The sequence below is a fragment of the Scheffersomyces spartinae genome (genome assembly GCF_019049425.1).
Source record: "Scheffersomyces spartinae strain ARV_011 chromosome Unknown scaffold_6, whole genome shotgun sequence".
Taxonomy (NCBI): Eukaryota; Fungi; Ascomycota; class Pichiomycetes; order Serinales; family Debaryomycetaceae; genus Lizanozyma; species Lizanozyma spartinae.
The window spans coordinates 513,755-533,388 of record NW_025065053.1 but is presented as its reverse complement, the minus strand read 5'-3'; the positions used below and the strand labels follow the sequence as shown (position 1 = coordinate 533,388).

The window sequence follows — 19,634 nt, the reverse complement described above, 5'->3', positions numbered from 1 at the left end:
TGTATTGGATACTACGTAAAATTTATGAACACCAAAATTACATTTATATCCAGCTTGTGGTTTACTCACCAAACGTAGGATCAAGCTCCTTCACGGGCTCTACCTTAACACTACTAATATTTGTAGTAATGCCGTTTAAACTTCCACTATGAGTCTCAAGGTTCTGCGATATCGTAGGGTTAACTGTTGTCTCCATTCTAGAAACTTCTTCTTCATCGGTTCCATTAGTATCAACGACATCCGCCATATCAACATCCTCATCCTCTTCCTCATCTTCATCGTCATCATCTTCATCTTCCTCATCATCTTTCTTACCATTATGTGTTTCACCATTGGCCAAAGATGCTTCCAAAACTTTCTGTCTCTCTTCTGAGGTAGAAATTGCCTTTTCAAACTGGAGGAAGTCACTGACAAAATCCACCTTGGTCAACTTATCTACCAACTCTTGCTCCTCAGTTGGTAAAAGCAGCTTCTGAGATACTAATTTATCATACACCATGTAGGCAGTCGCAATGTTGTAACCAATCTCTGCATTTGGCATGTTGAAACTTTCGGTAGCGGCTCCAGTCTGTTCTCCGTTATTATGTGCTGAAATATCTCTAAGCCTATCCATAATCTTCAAAATTATATCTATCAACTTCTTAGAATATTCAATAGATAGACCATGAGCACGATGCGAAAATTTGATAAAGAGCAAATTCAACTTGGGGTTATAGTTCAAGTAAAGGTTGGATTCACATTTCGCATTCAAGTCCTTCGAGCACTTATACCAACTTTTAATTGGAGTTAAGTCCTTATATTGCAAAGCAAAATATTCAGAATTTTGTGCTTGTTGAGAGTGTGCCAACGGTAACTGCTGATGTGTTCGTATATCACTGGTACTTGATTTGTATTGTACAAAGTCATATCCTGATGATGCAATTACAACCTTCAAGTAAATTGTTTCCAACGTCTCTAAAAGGAAATCTCTAAATTGTTTCTCATTGCTGATAGTTTTGCCATTGGTAGCTAAATCATAGACAAATTGAGGATCAATTTCCTTAATAAAATATACAACCTCCAGGTCTTGGTATCTATGATTCTGAATATGCGAAACATACGCACCGAAATCTTCAAATACCTGTTGTTTCTCATATGGGTCAATAAGACACTTGAAGCATAAAGAATAGTTTAAACACATTTCATCAGTAGAATTTAACTTAGCGGAACAAATACAACAAAGTGACAGTTGACCAGGTTCTTCAGGGCTCAAAGTTCCTTGAGGTTGTCGATTGTGTAGAACATTATGGGACTTGTATAAATGCTGGCTATCAGAAAACTGTTGCTGTTGCTGTTGTGATATCTGATGTTGAGTTGAGGCAAGATATTGTTGATTATACGAGTGTTGTTTACCCGGGGCTCCAGTCATATAATTCCCTCCAGTCGCCGAATGGATACGTGATTCTCCAACATAGATGTTGTTTGGATACTTGAATTCCTGTTGAAAGCTCAAATTTGATGGTTGTGTATTCACATGGAACTTTCCTTGACCAGCAGAAATAGCAGTTGACAGATTATGTTGTGGCTTGAGCTCAGTCAGGGGTTGAGAAACAAAGGTTCCCACGGGAGCAGGTGTGGCTCTAGAAGACAGGGTATACTTGTCTGTATATTTATCCGAGATTGAATCAAAGTAGTCATGAGGGTTGTTGTATAAAGGGTTCAGTTGGTCTTCACGAAATTGCTTCATGCCATAGATCATGGTTTCCTCAGTAAGTGGCTTTTTCAGCTTCTTCTTTTCCCTTTCAATAATCCGACACTTGGCACATGTCTTATATTGTCTTACTTCCGGTGGTTCATCATCAAGTCTTCTTCTTTTGCACCGCCGACACCTTCGACCATCATTGCCCATGTATCCGTAATCCAAATCGCTCATTCTGTGAATTTATCGTTCAGGATTCTGAGAATTTTCGATATTAAAAATGGAAAGCTCAATAGTATGTGTCTCCGCAATTTTGAGGTTACCAATCCAATTAACGCTAGAAATCAGATTCTAGTTCGTTGTAGTTGAGCAAACTGATCGTGTAACAATAAGTCACCACAATGAAATATCTTCTCCTTCGATCAAAGTCTCTCCCTTAAATACGATAAAGTGCAAGAAACTCTCTATCTAGACCTTCTTTGAACTTTAATACCAAACTTATCGAACGAAGCAGCCTTTGTCAACAAAAGTAGTTATGATTAAGTTCATTTCTTCAAAGGCAGCCAATTTTTTCTGAAGGAAAATTTGTTGATGTTCTTTTTGTGCTACTTTATTTCAGCTACTAGGCACTGGTCATGAGCCTTTTCAGTTTCTGAAGGCGTTTGGAAATGCTGATGCGACATTTTCCATATTGATCTACAACATTCTATAGTCATTTCCTAATTACTGGTCAATCTTTAGTGGTGCTAAGGTATTTGAATTGGCTGCAACTTGGGTGCAATTGCATAAAGAACTGGGTGCGATCTGGGTGCGCTGCGCAAGGAAAATCTTTGGCAGCCATTTTCAGGTACTCCAGCTAGTCGCATTACTAACTTGAACTAAGATCTACTCCCTAATACAAATTTAGTGTTGATTTTTGCTTAAATTAAGTACATTTCAACATCGTTTAGGTGATTTATTATCCATATGGTTTTATTATTAGTAATCTTGCAGTCACGTGCCGCGGTAGCGCCGGAATTCTTGAATACTTGCAACGCGTAATAAAGATATTAGTGTGGAATGAGTGTATGATATGGACAGTAGAAGGTGTTAATAGAATTACTACCGATATATATAATCTGATTGAAGTAGAGATATTTTTGCTTTGCTAAGAACGCTTTACGATGGTTTGTCCACTCTTTTTATAATTAATTTATTTTGCGTACTCAACAATTTCAAACGTAGTGCTTTCGTTAACTAGTCATGACAGTGGCTGGTTCCAAATACCATCTTTTACATTAGTTTCAACCATTCAATAAGACCTATATATATCAAGATTATGAAATAAAAGGGTACAAACAATTGTTCCAAGTTCTGTACCGACATCTATGGACTGCACAGTATTTACATCGTTCCTTGCGATCCGACCTCTCGATGCTTTGGTAATACGTACATACATACCTATATGTATATGTATATATTTAACTAAACTAAAGTTATCTAGTCGTACGGTAAGCAGAATATTTTGATAAAACATTATTTTTTTTGATAGCTTTTTTTTTTCTTCAAGCTTGGTGCCATAGACTTTTTGTGTATGGCATAACAATATCAATAATAATTATAATCTCCATGTAGAAGATGCAATCCATTGGCTTCAACATTGATCATTTATGGTATGTGCACTACCAAAATGATGTTCAAACTTTGAAGTCGAAAACAGATACCCAGCCCCTTTAGAATTACAACTAAAGGTCATAAGTGGCATAAGTGCTTCGCTTAGTAGTCGGAAAACTGGGTATTAGTAAATAGGATTAGGTATATTTAGCTAGGCTACAAGGATTCTTGAAATCAGTGAACTCTTACACACTACTCAGGATTGAATGGAAACCCGTCCTAGAAACTTTATTAGAAATTACTACTACTGATAATTACCTTAGGAGATAGAAGACATTAAATTCATTTGAAAATGTCTAAGTCATTTGTGCGATCTATTAAGAACGTCACCAGTGGATACTCAAGTGTCCAAGTGCTGGTAAGAAATGCAACGTCGAACGACGCTTCTGGTCCAACAACTGGAGATATGCAAGAACTTGCTGGTTACACTTACCAGACACAGACCGACTTCCTTGAGATTATGGAAATGTTGGACCGTAGACTCAATGATAAGGGTAAGAATTGGAGACATGTGGCTAAGTCTTTGACAGTATTGGATTATTTAGTACGTTACGGTTCAGAAAAGTGTGTTTTGTGGGCCAAGGATAACATTTATGTGATCAAGACTTTACGTGAGTTTGTTCATTTTGATGAAGGAAATAATGATCAAGGAGCTATTATTCGTGTGAAGGCCAAGGAGTTATGTTCGTTATTGCGTGATGACGAGAGACTACGTATTGAAAGAGAAATGGCTCAGAAACAAAGTCGTAGAGGAAGAGATAACGAAAATGGTCGTAGAAGAAATGGTCGTGGAGGAAGACCCGACGATGCTTATGATGACGACTTGGCTCGGGCTTTAGAACTATCAAGGCAAACAGCAGATCAAGAGACTAGAGAACGGCAAAATGATGTTGAAGACCCAGACTTGGCTGCAGCCTTAAAGTTATCCTTAGAAGAAGAGGAAATGAGAAAGCTGAAACTTAGTGATAATTTGTTGGACTTGGATGATGCTACTTACAATCAACAACAACTGCAACCCCAGCAATATTACATGGCAACTGGTTATTACCAAATGCCTCCACAACAACAACAACACTATGCTACACAACAACAATATGATATGTTTGGAAATCCAATTCAGAACCCTGTGGCTACAGGCTTGTATCAAATGCAATATTTGCAACAACAGCAACAACAACAGCAGCAGCAGCAACAACAACAACAACTTCTTCTCCAGCAGCAACAACTTGCTGCTGCTCAACAACAACAAATTCCTCAATTTACTGGATTCAATTATGGTCAACCACAACAGCAACAGCAAGAACCCATGCAACCATTGAAAACTGGATCCAATAATCCTTTTGCTATTGGAAATCCTACTGCTGTGGCTTCACCTCAAAAGCCTACATTAGATACTTTGACAGAACAAAACGTTACCCAACTGCTTCCACAAGCTCAACCACAGTTGGCTGCCCAAAATACGTCATCTTCCAAATATAACGATACCCATGAGTTGAATGCATTGTTGGCCCAAGGTCCTGGTATTGATACCTATGGTAACACAGGAGCTAATAGAATACCACATCAACACACAAAGACTCAGCAGTTTATAAACTCAAGTGGTACGGGGTATAAGCAATTCACTGGCGCAGATCAAAAGTTGTCTTTGAACCCCACTGGTAATCCATTCATAGGTGGTGGAGCTACTAATGGTTCCTCTTTTGCACCACAACAACAGAACCCTGCTCTTAATCCTATCTACACCGGATATGGGTTTGGAAACGCTCCTCAACAACCTCAACAAGCCCAAAAGTCAGATGGGCCTAGTTTGATAGACATTTAAGTACCAAACAAAGAAGTGCGCTACATTATCATCATGTTATTCTTGAATCCAGTATTCTTCAATTCCAAGCACACATTTAGTTCCTTTAGTGGTGGATGTTTAGAGTTATCTTTTCCCGCTGTAGTACTACATAAAAGCATAGCTATATATATCTGTCTTTATTCGATTCTGTTATCATACTATATCATAAAATCAGAAAGTGGCTGTAATTTCATCAGAAAGATAGACTTAACACACCAATCCCATTCAATAACTATACCATGTTCAACAAACTGCTTGAAATTCTTAATGAGTTTAGTATCCTTGGATTTGCTGGCAATTAATATGACTTGGCCTTTATCGTCTTCAAGCAATTGCTTGCTATTTGAGGAATTAACATTCTTTATGCTCTTACACTCCACATTCTCACCATGACTAGACAAAATACCTGAAATGACATCCGTTCCACCATTGAGGTTAATTGATAGATTGAATTTGCTATTTTCAAACAACTTGCCCTTTAAATTACTTCCCACTAAATGAGCAAGTTGGTTTTCTGAATCTTCTGGGTGTCCAAGTTCCACATTGACTTCTGCAACAGAAAGCACTTTGTCTAATGAATATTCATCAACATGGGATTCCCAATTGTCCCAATGATTGTTTAGCACGGCCGTGAGGAAAGAAGGATGAATTATTCGGTCAGCGGTGGCCATTGTAGAAAGAAACTTGGCTGTTCTTAGTATCTTGGGTGCAATTATTGTATCTATGGGTATATGTTTCTTGGGTACATCAGAAAGTACCTTTATTCCTAATTCCAAAAGCTTATGACTTGTGTTACGGTTTAATGTGAACTCATTCTCACACCCGGTTATGATAGCATGTAATTTAACTTCCTTCGGAGCCAGAGGTGGGGTCTTGGTTTTTTTAGATAGCTTATCAACATTATTTTCGTCAGAGTTGGATTTTGATTTCCCAATTTCAATAGAGATCTCCTCCATTTCATCTCCTGTTACCAGAAATTGTTTCTTTTTGACAGATGGAGATAAAGGTGGTTCCATTTTTTGCAAGCCGTCACTAAGAAATTTATCCAACTTTCTTTTGCTCGACTTCGCTTTCTCGTAAGAGTTTAAATCAGACATATCTTGATGAAGCCTCTCTGCTGCCTTCAATGCAGCAGATCTACTTCTCCTAAAGCCTGATCCATTAACAGTCTCATCTTCAGGAGTGGTCTCTGGAGATTTGCTTCCCATGTGTGTGTAATTTTCCTTCTCCTCTGGTAAGTCTGAATCTTTAAATTCAAGTGTAGCAGACTTCTCTACGCTATGTGGAGTTAAGAAATAATGACCATCATCATCATTAGAAGCAATTACATTCCCTAATGAACTTGCTTGATCTTTGTACCAATAACTTAAAATGCTTTCTTTTAGTTTGACAGTACCAAGTAAATGCTCCACATTTTGATCAGATTCGTTGCCAAAATATTTATATCTGGGATCAGCTAGATCATCTAACAATTCCCATTTAGCAAAACAATCTTCTACCCAATAGTGGTTCACAACTTTTATGTGTGACCATTTATTAGAAGCGGCTTCGAATTTCCTACCTTCTTGACTAGCTGCAACTAAGTAATCATTATCTTTCCCTAGACTTTTAGTAAATGAACCACCCATAATGCTTATTAACGTTGATAAATAGACCCGAGCAAGTCCACTGTAGTTGGTAATTGAGATTTTAAGTCCCTTAAACTCATCAATGGGATTCATTGGTACTGGGTAATGCAAAAGATTGGAATTAGTAGGAAGTTTCCACGTTTTGGACACTAATAGTGAATACAACCATTCCATTGTCCCCACTATTATTCGCTTCGATGCACAACTACTTTGGTAATGCTTACCTCGACGATACTTACCTATGTAGATATCAACATCGTCCTCTGAAAACGTTTCTTTCATGATACCCCCATGCTTTGCAACTAGATCTACAATTGTCTTGAATAGTCTTTCTGAAACATTGTAGTCTGAATGAATAAATACTCTTTTGCTTTCTAGAAACATAGACGCTTGTGACTTCTTACTATGATTATCATCATTATGGGGTATTTCCCATTGGTCATCTTGACTTAGTTGCGTTTCCAAGTTGACAATATCCAACGAAGAAGCAGGTTCACGTTTGCCATTAACTAAGATTGGGGGATTAGGTAATAAATATGGCTTCTCGTCTAACATTTTCCCAGCTTTAAAACAATCATCTATCCAATGAGGTAAGACCACTTTAATAGCTGGTACAGAATCATCCTCAGCACCAGCTGCAACGGCGGCCAGGGCGATTATGGACTTTTCAGTTTTCATATCTAAACTGATTAAATGGGTTGTAAATTTCGATAAATCATCCAAATAATGTCCGCCGAACGCCGCTATACCTCCGTAGATCAATTCCTTATCCCCTGGAGGTAAATTATCTGCCACACAAACAAAGCAGTCTTTCATGAAATATTTAGGGTCTGGGTTATATATCTTTACTGGTTGCAATTTGTTGTAGTTGACACAGTTAGTTACCCATAGAGGTGTTGTTACAGGAACCATATGAGTTATAGCTGTTTCATATTCTATGAAATCGGTTTCTTCACATATTATATGAGTAATGCGTTTAGATGACCAAAGGTAGTTCTCTTCATTACTATAGATATGCTTGACAAATACCTTAGTGGCACCATGTGCTTCCAAAATACTCTTGATATCATCAACATTAGAAAACCGTGCTGACTCCACTAGTAAATACGTTTCACCTTCAAACATCGCCATTGAGTTAGAGATGTATTCTATTTTCGTATGCAGAGATCGTGTTTTCTGATCCAAATGGCTGAAAAGTACGCGTTTGTTTGGCGCGCTACCAAATAATTATCACCAAGTTTATTCAACAAAGTTACAAAGTTACCTATCAGACTTAATAATCATATCACCAGGGCCTTGGTCTCTCGAGCACTTAAAGCTCAAATAGGCCTATGCTGTCACTTTGGGTACTGAAACTATATATTGTAATCTTCTTAACCATCATAAATGTAGTCCATGAATAAGCCATGTGATATTCATATAAATCCTTATTATTTACGAGAACTAATGTCAATGATTTGTGTTCAAATGTATTAACGTGTGTATTGACTTCTGTAATAATGTAGAAACAGGAGCGACGAGAAATTGTAACGCTATCGAATGGTTTGTGTTCAGATCAAATAATTAAGTTCATCTGATTGTTGATCGGTTCCCCAGCAAATATGAGTACATACTGAATCTATTACGTGGATCGTGATATAAATTAAAATGGCATAATGTATAAAAAGAAAGCAAACCAAACTATAATAACAATAATAGTAATAAACAAACGAGTGCAAGGAAATCAACAAAGAAGGACAAAGAAGAACCAAACGACTAAAAAAAACAAAACAAAAAACATAAACGTACTACACATGTCCAAGATAAAACATGTGTGAGACGTGATCGTGCATATATATGGAATGAATGGAAAAAGTTGATGACGAGCCATAAATATACTCATGACAACAATAAAGAAATGATAGAAAAATCAATATTGATGGATATAACTGATAAAGTCAAAGTGCATGATGATATGGTCAACTTTGGCATCACCGAAGTATCTTAATTAAAATGTAATGCTATGACAGATGAAGAGTTAATGGGTAGATGGGCATTAATCATTCAAGCTTTGAAGTTTAAAACTAGATTTCAAGGAAAAATGCAATTTAGAAAATGCAAATGGATATGTGGAATAAGTATTGGACAACACCTTATGAAGTAGTGGAAGTAGTGCTTGGAACTGTAGTTGAAGAAGTCGAATTTGATGAAGTTGATGTTGACGATGATATACTATCGAATGAACGTTTGGTCGTGGACAACAGTTCGTCGAACAAGTCTTTATTCTCCTGATGAAACTTTTTAGCCCAGCTTCGACACAAGAGCGAAGCTTTCATAAACTTTCTGCTTGTATATTTTCTAAAGAACTCATCATGCTCCACTGGGGCAATCAAATACTGGAAAAGAAGCCCTACACAATGCTTCATATCACTTATAGTGTATCCTCCAGAATAGTGAATAAGGTTGCCGGTCCAAACTGGTTCCTTGCCCAAGATCAACCGGGCTAAGTACATTGCCGAAGCACAGCAAAGTGATGGCTTCATCCCTATGAATTTGTAATCAACGGCTGTGATTTCCACAAGGTATTTACCAAGGGTTCTAGATTGAACATCATAATCGTCTGCTTTCAGAATACGCCGAAGAAAGTTCATAGGATTAGGATAATTCAAATCGAAATCAAGAATGGTTAGGATATACTTTTCTGCTTGAAGAATTTCCTCTTCTGTACTTGCACCATCTGTAAAGTAAGCATAATTTTTTACCAGTGGGCTGAATACTTCTTCATACTTGGCAGCTATGAATAATGATGCAGTCGCTAGCAATTGTAATTTATCCACCTGTACTACCTCAACCGACATAAATCGGTCCATTATATTAATAGCAAGAAAGAGGGACTCTGGAAGTAACCGGAACCGAAGATGCATATCTACCAACCAATCTACTAGAATGGAACGCATCTTAGGTTTTAAATGTCTCTGTTTGTAGAGATATTGTGGATCGGGAAGCATACGAGTTTCTAAATCAGAAAAGTAAGAAAAAATATCCAGCACGTACTCGTGGCACATAGCGGGATCATCATAATCCTCGGCATCAAGGTCATCATATTCATATTCTATCTTTCTCTTATCTGCTATCTTTGTCTTCTTATTATTTAAAACAGCAGTGAGATTTGTTGAAGATTCTGTGGCTTGTCTCTTTTGAGGCATTCTAGCTGGCACGGGACCACTTTTGGTAGTTGAAGGAGCAACACCATTATTATTATGTCTAGCTTCACCTTGAGGCCAGTTTCGACGGTCCAAGTTCGAGACATCATTTAAATACAGTCGTACTGGTTGTTGATCTTCTCTATTTTCTGATTGGGACTTGGGAGCTTCTAGCACAGTAGATCTACGTGACTCTTGTGTATGTTCCACCACACTCTTCCGAGACCGTGTTATTCTATAGTCGTTTTCGTTGTTGACAGCTACTGGAAGCATCTTTGTATGACTAAATGTAAGTTGATCTCCAAAACTAGTACTAATGAAGAGAAATGATATAAAGAAGAATGTTGTAGTAGAATCACGCAATTGGAAAAGTGACGTTGGTAGAAACCCAATAAAATAAATAATTAATTGATTGATTGTATTGGTACCAAAACTATTACACTAGCAAAACTCTAATACAACAAACTAACAAGTAGAAGTAGAAGTAATGGAGATTCTTAGTAGAAGTAAGCAAGTAAGCAGTAGTATTAGTTTGTCGATCTCTTCTCATTGCTCTTTCTAACTCGTGGTTGGAGAAACTCCTTCCTTCGGTGGTTTGGTAGCGCAAGGACAACACCAAAACAGGCCGAAGTGAAAACTTTAGCCGCGTTTTGGGACAGTGTGAATTTCATTGGAGACAAGATCCCATAACGTACCATTCCACTAAATATGTGTTATACACCAACCAGCACACATACACATAGCGCAAGGTACAACTCGATCTACAAGTTCTAACTTTTATAAGCACATAACAATACTAGAGGTTGAGATCTTACATTATTATATCAAATTTTGCAATTATACTTTAGCGTGTTTTGTACTTAATCCATCTTCACATCCTTGCAAAAATATCTGCCTTAGATACTAAACTCAATTCTGACCCGCAATTTACTTCAGTGTACATCTTCTTGGTGTATTCGTCCCTTTACGGATAGATGATAAACAAGGCGTTTTGGCACCGCCGCATCACCAGGACATTGGTCCACTTCATTAAGGGATTCGTGTTTGGTGAAAGTTATACTGCACACGAACGACTAGATCATAAGCGGGAAATATTACTTAGTTTGGGATGTTTCAAATAGATTGATACATTAGTGGATTCTATACTTGAATTCCGTCAATTACTAGGCTGCTAAATATATACATATATATGATTTGAAAGTCATGGTACCAAATATGTCAATGGGCAAGAAAACGGTGCAACCATTTTAGAAGTACTCATTTTGTTATTATCCTAATCAAGATACGTAAATTGATCCTCAATTCTGTTGCCCTATAGATACCTTCTATACATTTACCATTGTAGTAGTAAGATACCTGGTTTGTTCTGGACCGCTGTAGTTACTGTATTTGGTACAGTTACTGTTACTGGGCGACAGAACCACCATTTCCTCTTTCGCGCTCTATAGTACACCAATCACGGTGGAAACTGCCACAATACCATAAATGGAGCCGTTCATTTTCTTTACAATCCATTACCGCAGAAACGAACTAGTTTCCATTCTTCCTGATTAGTTATCGCGTTCTGCTAATAACATTTCCCTATTCAATCTTAATGACTTCTGTGTTTCTAAATTGTCCATTTGTACTCGCCCATTAGATTTAGCGTGTTCTCGGGTTCAACTTTATCTTTACCCACACTCTTATTTTTTTGTTGATTTTCATCAACTTCAGAACATTGACCACATTGAGGTTGAGGTTCAAAGAATGATGTATTTTTACCTATCTCAAGTTGGATTTGTTCGTTACCAGGGTTCTTTAAATGGGTCAAAACTTGGGCATTGAGTTCACGGTTTTCTCGCAATGCTTTCAATACAGCTTCCAGTAACTGTTGATTGAGACTATTCATTCGATGCTCCTCTCCACTGATTTTGTGGCTTTTATCTTCCTCAACTGCATCTTCAAATTCTTCTTCTGTTTCAATGATTTTAGACGTTGTTGTAGGGGCTGATCTAGGCCTTATGCGATTGTTCTTTTTTAAACCGGTAATCTCCTCTTGAATAAGTCGTTTGATAAGTTGTTCAAGTGCAACTTTTTCGGTATCAACATTCTTTTTCTCCTCATGATTTTCCTTCTTGTTTGAATCGGTAACTTCCATTCGATGTAAGATATCAGTGAATAATTGTTTAAAATCTGCCTCTGATTTCCTTCCTTCATTATGGTTGGATCTTTCAACTTCAATTGAATTTTCTTGTGGTAGTGGTGGGGGGGACGGTTTTTGTATCGATGAAGGTCGTCTAAACATTTCCTCTATTTTGAAATAAAGTTCCTCCATAGTAGCTGAGCGGTCAGCACCCTTATTACTTATTATCAACTCTGCGTTAGACTCTTGCTTTAAACCCTTTTCATAAAGATTCTTATACTTGCTCAACTTCTCACGTAATAAACCATTCTCTTCTAATAATCGAGCAGTTTGTTTTGGATATCCGTCTCTCAATTGACGCTCTAAGGAAACAAGTTGTCTTTTTAAAGAATTATTCTCATCTACCAAATGAGATTCTCGTTCTCTTAACATTTCAGATTCTCCTTGAATTTTACGAAGCTGAAACGTCAATTCCGTCAATCTAGCTTCTCGTTGCTTACTTTCCAGAGCTTGACCTTTGGCATTTCTTTCCATCTCGTCTAATACTCCAAGGGTTTGCTTAGCCGCTATCCTTCCATATGTTTCTGGAACTGAACTAAGCCGAAGAATCTGTTCATCGATATCCACATCATCATTAGCAAACATTTGGAGTGGTTGCTTACTGGAACTATTCCTTGTAGGATCAGCATTTCCACTTCCACTAATTAACCTTTCATTAACAGTCCCTCCAGGCCGGATCCAGTTGGCCAATAACTCCTCTGTGTTGTTCATTATTATTAATCTCTATGCTGATCTCATTTGATCAATTTGGTGTGCGCTATATGAACCGCTCAATAGGTAAACATTAGATAATTGATTGATGTTTACCTGGTCGCGCTTATTTTTTGTACCACGACCAGCGAGTTAGCTGCAAACGGAAGGCATTAGGAAATAATTCCCTATTACTGTTGTAATTGTTATAAACTCTGTATTACTCAGTCAAACAGAATATGATTACGTCCTCTACAGTTCTTAACACTGAGCAGACTAAATCAGTGAATGCATGGCATCCGGTAAATGCTTATAAAACTAGATGCTTATACGTAATTACTCTTCAACAAGTACATGTACCAAATAGTCGAGTGTCTTCCCTACTGCAGTGATATGCCATGGAACCAATCCCCGAGCTTTGAAATTTGTCTGTCGAGGATAAGTTTCATCAATCCCGTCAACCACGTTTTCATCCTTCTCTTCAGTATTCTTGTAGTACCCGTCAAATTCTCTAAGACCTAGAACATCATTTAATATTATTAACTTCTGATATTGCTCCAAAAGTATATGCATCAACAGAGGCAAACTCCAAAACGCCGAACAACTGAATAAACATACTTCATACACCAAATACCTGTGCAGATCAAATGGCTTTACCAAGTAGCCAACCATCATTGCCAATCTAGTGGGTGAACTTAATGGTGGGAAGGGCAACTTTGGTACAATTCCAATGAACTCTGAATCAGCATGAGTAACAACTAGATCTGCTCCATCAATTAACCCTGAAAGACTCGAAGTAGTATTTGAAAGCCCTGCTGCTGTAGACGAACTTTGACTATAATTCGAATTGTTGTTGATTCCAATAGTAGATGGAGTAGATCCTGGCCGCCCTATGTTGGCTTGAGTACTGCCATCTGAAGTTCCAAGACCTCCTATACTCCCACCAGCTGCTGAACTATTACCATTCCCACTTCCAATGTCCTTCTCTAACGGGGAAAGAAAGTTCAGAGGCATATTTGCAAACTGCTGAGGAGAATGAAGAGAGAATGCTGAAGGTGAACCTAAAAATCCGCTGGTTCCAACCCCTGAATTACTTCCCTGGGACCCTCCTCCATTTCCTGTTTGGGATCCATAAGCATTAGATTGTCCCAAATTTGGTGAAGGTGCTTGAGACGATGTCAGATATGAACGCATAAATAAGTGTTGTTGGGGAGACATTTTAGTCTGTGAGAAACTATTCTTATTATCACCAGAATTTGTTCCAGTGTTTGTCAGTAGCTGGTCAATGCCACGAATAGCAGGTGTTATTTCACGCTCAAATACAAGCTTGGGTGCACGATTGACAGAAAGGACTATCAAAGATATATCTTTGTGGTTCACACTTAACTTCTTCCAATGAATCAATTCGTCATCAGGAATAATGCTATTGATCCGAGTAAGAACCAAAAACTTCTTACCTCCTATAACATTGGTTTTCTTAATTATTTCGTTATTAAGGATTTTGAATAAGTCGTTGCTGATACGCCATATTTCCTCACTGATTTGTCCTATTTCATACACATTGGCATGGAAGTGATTGTGTAAATGATTTTGAGTGTTCCCATTATCCATTTTTCTATCAATTGGACAATACCATGATTTGGTGTGGGTAACAATTCCTAATGGGTCCAGCCAGGCAGCAGAAACCCAATTTTTATCTATGGAACGTTCGTATGCCAAATGCAAAAATATATCATCATTATTGTTAACTGAGCTCTTAAGATTGTTAGCAGAGTTACCTAAAAACTTAAATTGAATCTTTCTTGGTGGCTCCTGAACAATATTGGTGTATAACTTTCGTACTTGAAATGCTGTGGGTGATCCTCTATTTGGATCGGGACACATGTTGTAAAGCATCATGGAAAACTTCGATAAACTGTAATTAGAAACCATCTTCAGACAATACTCATTGTGCTTTCTTTTTACAATGAAATCTGCCGGAATTATCTTGACAAAAAATTGCACTAATGGAAGCTGATGTTTATCCAATGCCAACTTAAAGTTTTTGAAGATCTTGGAGATTTGTAATATTGAATTACACTTTTGATTAAAATCAACAAACAATAAAAGTAAAGGCCGATTAAACTCAAACTTATTTGTCTTGTTTATGAGATCAAGTTTGATTTGTTCCACGATTAACTCTAACTGTTTGTGGATCTCTTTGTAGGATTCATTGAATGTATGAGTTCGATCCCGTTTCACAAGCAACATACCATTATCTTCCTCTGTCCTTCTAACATTCAATTTTGAGATATTCCCCAAATTGCATTCGCTATAATTTTGAATCAAGTTGTTCATGAATTGACTATTGTAATCGAAGATGCTGTTTGTAGTTGATAACGAAGATACTCCACTTAATCCATGATTCTCAAACAGCGAGGGTAAATGTTGTTCACTAATTAATAAAAGTTGAAAGTTTTTGGGTTCATTTAATGGAGATAAGCTGAGCATTCTCCAAAAGTTAATACCCAAATAATCAAAGTTTATAATATCAGAAAACTTCCTAACCCTTGCTTCAACAACCGGTAATTTGAAGCAAGAATTCTGATCTATTTGAAAATGGTTCCCTTTAACTAGGCCATTCACTATGGCTTTATATTTATCAAACTTGTCCTTGTTTCTTGTATCGATATTGATTGTGTCATATTCTATTTCATTTAGCTTTTTAAACTGGGATTTGGGATCAACTTCATCTCCCAAGTCGTTCAAAAAGTCAAGCTCTTCACTAACTCCACCATTTATATCGCTATCCTTTGGTGTGACATACTCATTGCTACCAAAATCACTCCAATTATTTATAAATTCAATGAGATTAACCTTGTAACAGTATGGGAAGACTTCAAAAAAAGCTGATTCAAATGATGCTGGAGGACACTCCATGTCAACTTCGGATACACGGAGATCATTTCCTTCATTTATTAACTTCATGTTGGTGAATGGTTCGTTTAAACCATAGTCAAAAATGATGTTCTGGGTCAAGTAATCCAAAAGAATGTCAAGGTGAAGAGCATCACTTACCACCATTTCATTTTCTCTAAAATCACCAAATTCACTGATAGCAATATTCTCATCTTCTTCCATCATACTGAAATCCTCAATTATCTTGGTTTCCTTACTTTGGGATAAATTATTTGTCATAAAAAACTCCGGAATTGTAGATACATTTATACTCCGTAGAAGCAAAGGTAAATAGTTTGAGGTTTCAGGTTTAGATTCATCTTCACTGTTGCTTATCGTTCCTCCTATTTCTCTCTTCTCTGGCGAAAATGTTGAAAATTGCATTCCTGAAGTTTGCAAAGTAGAACCTGGAGATCCATTCACATTGCTATTTGAATGGCCCGTTACGGCTATAGTTGTGTCGTAACTCATTGGTGATATACCAGGAAATGAATTTCCAGTTCCAACAGAACTGCTATCTTTTACTAATTGATCATCGGGAAACTGACGGGAGCCATTTGGTCTAAGTGGTGATTGAGTCTCTTGGTAAATATTATGATTTGACATTGACATACTGCCCCTTCTAGACCTAGAAAATCCTCCCATTGGACTGCTAAACGAGTCAAGTAAGTGCTCACTCTCGGTGTTCAATATTAATGGAGGAGACTTGGAGAGCTTGTTTGTACCTTGGAAGACATTGGAAGCACCATTTCCAGTTGAAGAGTCAACAAACAAGTTGTCTTCGTCTTCATCACTGGACATTTCTTCTTCGTAAACATCATATGAATTTTCATCGTTGTCGGAGTCACCTTCGATCGCTTCTTGCAGATATGCACCATTCAGGATTGCTGCCTTTAATGATCGATCTTCACGTAAGGGTATTTCATGGCCACTGACACTTGTAGCCCGTATATACTTCTTCTCCACAAGAGGAGTAGAGTCCTTTCTAACATAAAACTTCCCACCTTTACCGTATTTAGTATCAATATTGTTCTCGATGATTGGGTTGAACAATATAGGAGAAAACGCTGATTTGATCCCATCGTCTGAACCAGACGTAGGAGGCTTTACAGGATACTGCGTACCTTGACTCTTATTTGAGGAAGCAATTTTAACATCATTGGGGACATAAGGAGCTGAGAAGGACGCCGTAGAACCCGGTCCACTAGTTCCTCCGTATGTAGCACCAAACGTATTTAACATGGGGGTTGGCATAATTGGTAGTGGGGCTCCAGGATCATCGTATATAGGAGTCTGGGATTTTTTAATTGTCATTTGATCTCTTGGAATGTCAATGTAAGTTGGTTTGGATTGACCGGAACAAACTGTTGGTGTTCCAAGAGCGGAAACAGTATTACTACCTTGTTCAAACTTGGGAGTTAAGATCTTCAATGTGTTGTCCATACTCAACTTTTTGTTTTCACTCTTATTCTGTGCTGCATCAATGATATCATTGTCTCTTTGACCAATATCAGACTTAATATCACGAAATATATTCGATTTCAATTCAGAAGTATCATTCTGTCCAAATTCTTTAAACAAATCACCTTCTAATTTAACCAATTCTTGTTCATTCAGGTGTTTGATATTTTCACTCCCATCAGGAATCAAGTCATCATAACTCTTTTTCGATTTTGCTTCTTCATCCTCCTCGTAATCGGATCCACCGAAAAGGTCATCTATTTCCATTTCATCATCTTCCTGTACCCCTTTCTGTTCACTTTCTTGACCTTCAATCTTTTCATCAGTTACTACTCCTGTAAGGTATTCATTCCCCTCTGAGTGGCTTACTTTGGAGACTTCAGTAGAGATTGATAATTTCTTATTTCTATTGTCCTGATCATCTGTTGAAATTGTTCCATTCTTTATTGAAAAATCTGTTCCTGCGTTGAAGAGTTCACCCACCATGGGCGCCAAATCATCATAAGTATTTCCTTGTGTTCCTTCAGGATTATTTCCACCTGTGCTAATATTTGTAAGTGGTTGAAAAGTATTAGGGTTCCAAATGTTTCCAGAATTCATATGATGATGAACCTTATTTGCTTGTGAAATGTTGAAATCAATAAATTCTGAAATCAAACTCAAGGGATTATGCAATACTGAATCATCTTCTGTCATTAAATTACCACTTGTGTTTGGCATGAAATGTTCATATGCTCCAAATTGAAGGAGACATAGCTCCCATGGCCAGTATACAAACTTTTTATTATTTATAGAATGGATGAACAAGGAGATCTTGGATGTCAAGTTATTCATATGCTTCAAATTGGGAATTAATTTGACAAAAAGAACTTCTTCAAGTTGCTTAGGTTCATCTTCATTAGATTGATCAGGTGTAGATGCAAATGGCTTTTCAAGACCGGTATATAAGCGGATCAAACGATAGAGTTCATCTGTCTTTCTATTTATCTTTCTTATAACAAAATTTTGATTCAAATTAATAGGATCGAACAAATGGCATCGTATTGGATTAGGAAGCAAATAAATAGCAAAGTTCAAATCAATTAGCTTTGGAATTGTATCTTTGTTAGGAAGAACAAAACTTGTTTTCCGTCGAGCGACAAGTGATACTAGTAAATCACCATTGGGCAATAAAGTAGGGTCAATGTTAATAAAGTAGAGATCACCAGATGCTGTATCAGAGTAAACAGTATAGCTACCAAAAATCTTGACTGACTTGGACATGCTCAAGTTATATTGAAGCATTTTTTTAACTGCCTTATATAGACAGAGACTAGCATACTGTAGACTATCACAGGGATTGTATGTTCCAGACACGGGAATTGATGATGCTCTTTGAGGCATTGCCAATGCTTGAGCTGTAACTCTTCTTTTTCCCACTAATTTCAACGCTGGATTACGTGCAAGAGCATCATCGTCATTATCTATAAGTATAGAATCATCCTCGGGTGGAATTGAAGTTGATGCTGATGTTGATGATGCTGGTGGCTCAGCCAGGCCACTGTCATAGCTGAATTTGAATTTGTAAAGGAATTTCTTATAGTATGTGAAAAGAAGTTTGGGACTGGAGTATCTGGTTTCGAGTTCTAACTCTAAGAGTGACTGTTCAGTTGTAGTTTGCACATCGGCAGGCGCATAAAAGTAGCAATCAATGTGTCGAGCATGCGCTAGTTTGTAGTAATAGGTTTTGATGGTAGAAGCATCCACACCTTCCATGATTGATATGGGGAATGACTACCTGGTTATACGGAACTTCAAGTTCTTCTTTACGCTTCTTGTTCCTTAGTTATATGGTGTTCGCTTTGTGTGCCTTTGCCCTAGATTATCTTGCAACTAAAATACTGGAGATTTCTTAATGCAACGGCCTCACGTGACCCAACGAGGCTTGAACTGTGCTGTGTACTTGTTTGCACTGAACAGAGGGATTTAGAGGGTTACATATTGCATCATGGTTTCGGCAATGTTAGAGATAGAGATTGAAGAAAATTCCCAATCTGTAAGACGCAGATGAATGGTTGATCTCTATGATACAGTGTAAGCGATATAGTAGTTCATGACTCTGTTAGAGTTGTTCTACGAAAGAACGCGTTGAATCGACCTTTCAACTACTACTCACATGGCCAGATCACCACAAATATAAGTAGATAGAAAGAATAAAATATTTCAAAATAAGAATACCAAAGAATCCATTGAAGTTTGCTATATTGGTAGTCCCTGGTGATTTTTAATACATCACACTAATATGAGATAATGATGTATGCATCTTATCACGTGCCCAATGTTTTGCTGAGGTTCTGGAGGGCTCGGAAATCTACATTCACTTTGCTAGTCGTAACATTTC

At 37.5% G+C, this 19,634-nt stretch overlaps 6 protein-coding genes across 6 annotated transcripts; 1 reads left to right on the top strand and 5 right to left on the bottom strand.

Moving 5' to 3' along the window:
* Positions 1-61: 61 nt before the first annotated feature.
* On the bottom strand, positions 62-1,912 carry KQ657_004467 (uncharacterized protein; the record flags this gene model as incomplete). Its single annotated transcript, XM_043195136.1, has 1 exon — positions 62-1,912. The coding sequence occupies one exon, from the start codon at positions 1,910-1,912 to the stop codon at positions 62-64; it is 1,851 nt and encodes a 616-aa protein (XP_043050333.1).
* A 1,711-nt stretch (positions 1,913-3,623) lies between these two features.
* KQ657_004466 (epsin) lies at positions 3,624-5,153 on the top strand (the record flags this gene model as incomplete). Its single annotated transcript, XM_043195135.1, has 1 exon — positions 3,624-5,153. The coding sequence occupies one exon, from the start codon at positions 3,624-3,626 to the stop codon at positions 5,151-5,153; it is 1,530 nt and encodes a 509-aa protein (XP_043050332.1).
* Positions 5,154-5,332: 179 nt separating this feature from the next.
* ESC4 (Esc4p) lies at positions 5,333-7,927 on the bottom strand (the record flags this gene model as incomplete). The annotated part of the gene is made up of 1 exon (XM_043195134.1): positions 5,333-7,927. The coding sequence occupies one exon, from the start codon at positions 7,925-7,927 to the stop codon at positions 5,333-5,335; it is 2,595 nt and encodes an 864-aa protein (XP_043050331.1).
* A 1,007-nt stretch (positions 7,928-8,934) lies between these two features.
* CLB2 (B-type cyclin) lies at positions 8,935-10,257 on the bottom strand (the record flags this gene model as incomplete). The annotated part of the gene is made up of 1 exon (XM_043195133.1): positions 8,935-10,257. One exon carries the CDS (start codon positions 10,255-10,257, stop codon positions 8,935-8,937), a length of 1,323 nt encoding a protein of 440 aa, XP_043050330.1.
* A 1,336-nt stretch (positions 10,258-11,593) lies between these two features.
* Positions 11,594-12,877, bottom strand: KQ657_004463 (uncharacterized protein; the record flags this gene model as incomplete). The annotated part of the gene is made up of 1 exon (XM_043195132.1): positions 11,594-12,877. One exon carries the CDS (start codon positions 12,875-12,877, stop codon positions 11,594-11,596), a length of 1,284 nt encoding a protein of 427 aa, XP_043050329.1.
* Positions 12,878-13,192: 315 nt separating this feature from the next.
* Positions 13,193-19,009, bottom strand: SRB9 (Srb9p; the record flags this gene model as incomplete). The annotated part of the gene is made up of 1 exon (XM_043195131.1): positions 13,193-19,009. One exon carries the CDS (start codon positions 19,007-19,009, stop codon positions 13,193-13,195), a length of 5,817 nt encoding a protein of 1,938 aa, XP_043050328.1.
* Between the last annotated feature and the right edge of the window lie 625 nt (positions 19,010-19,634).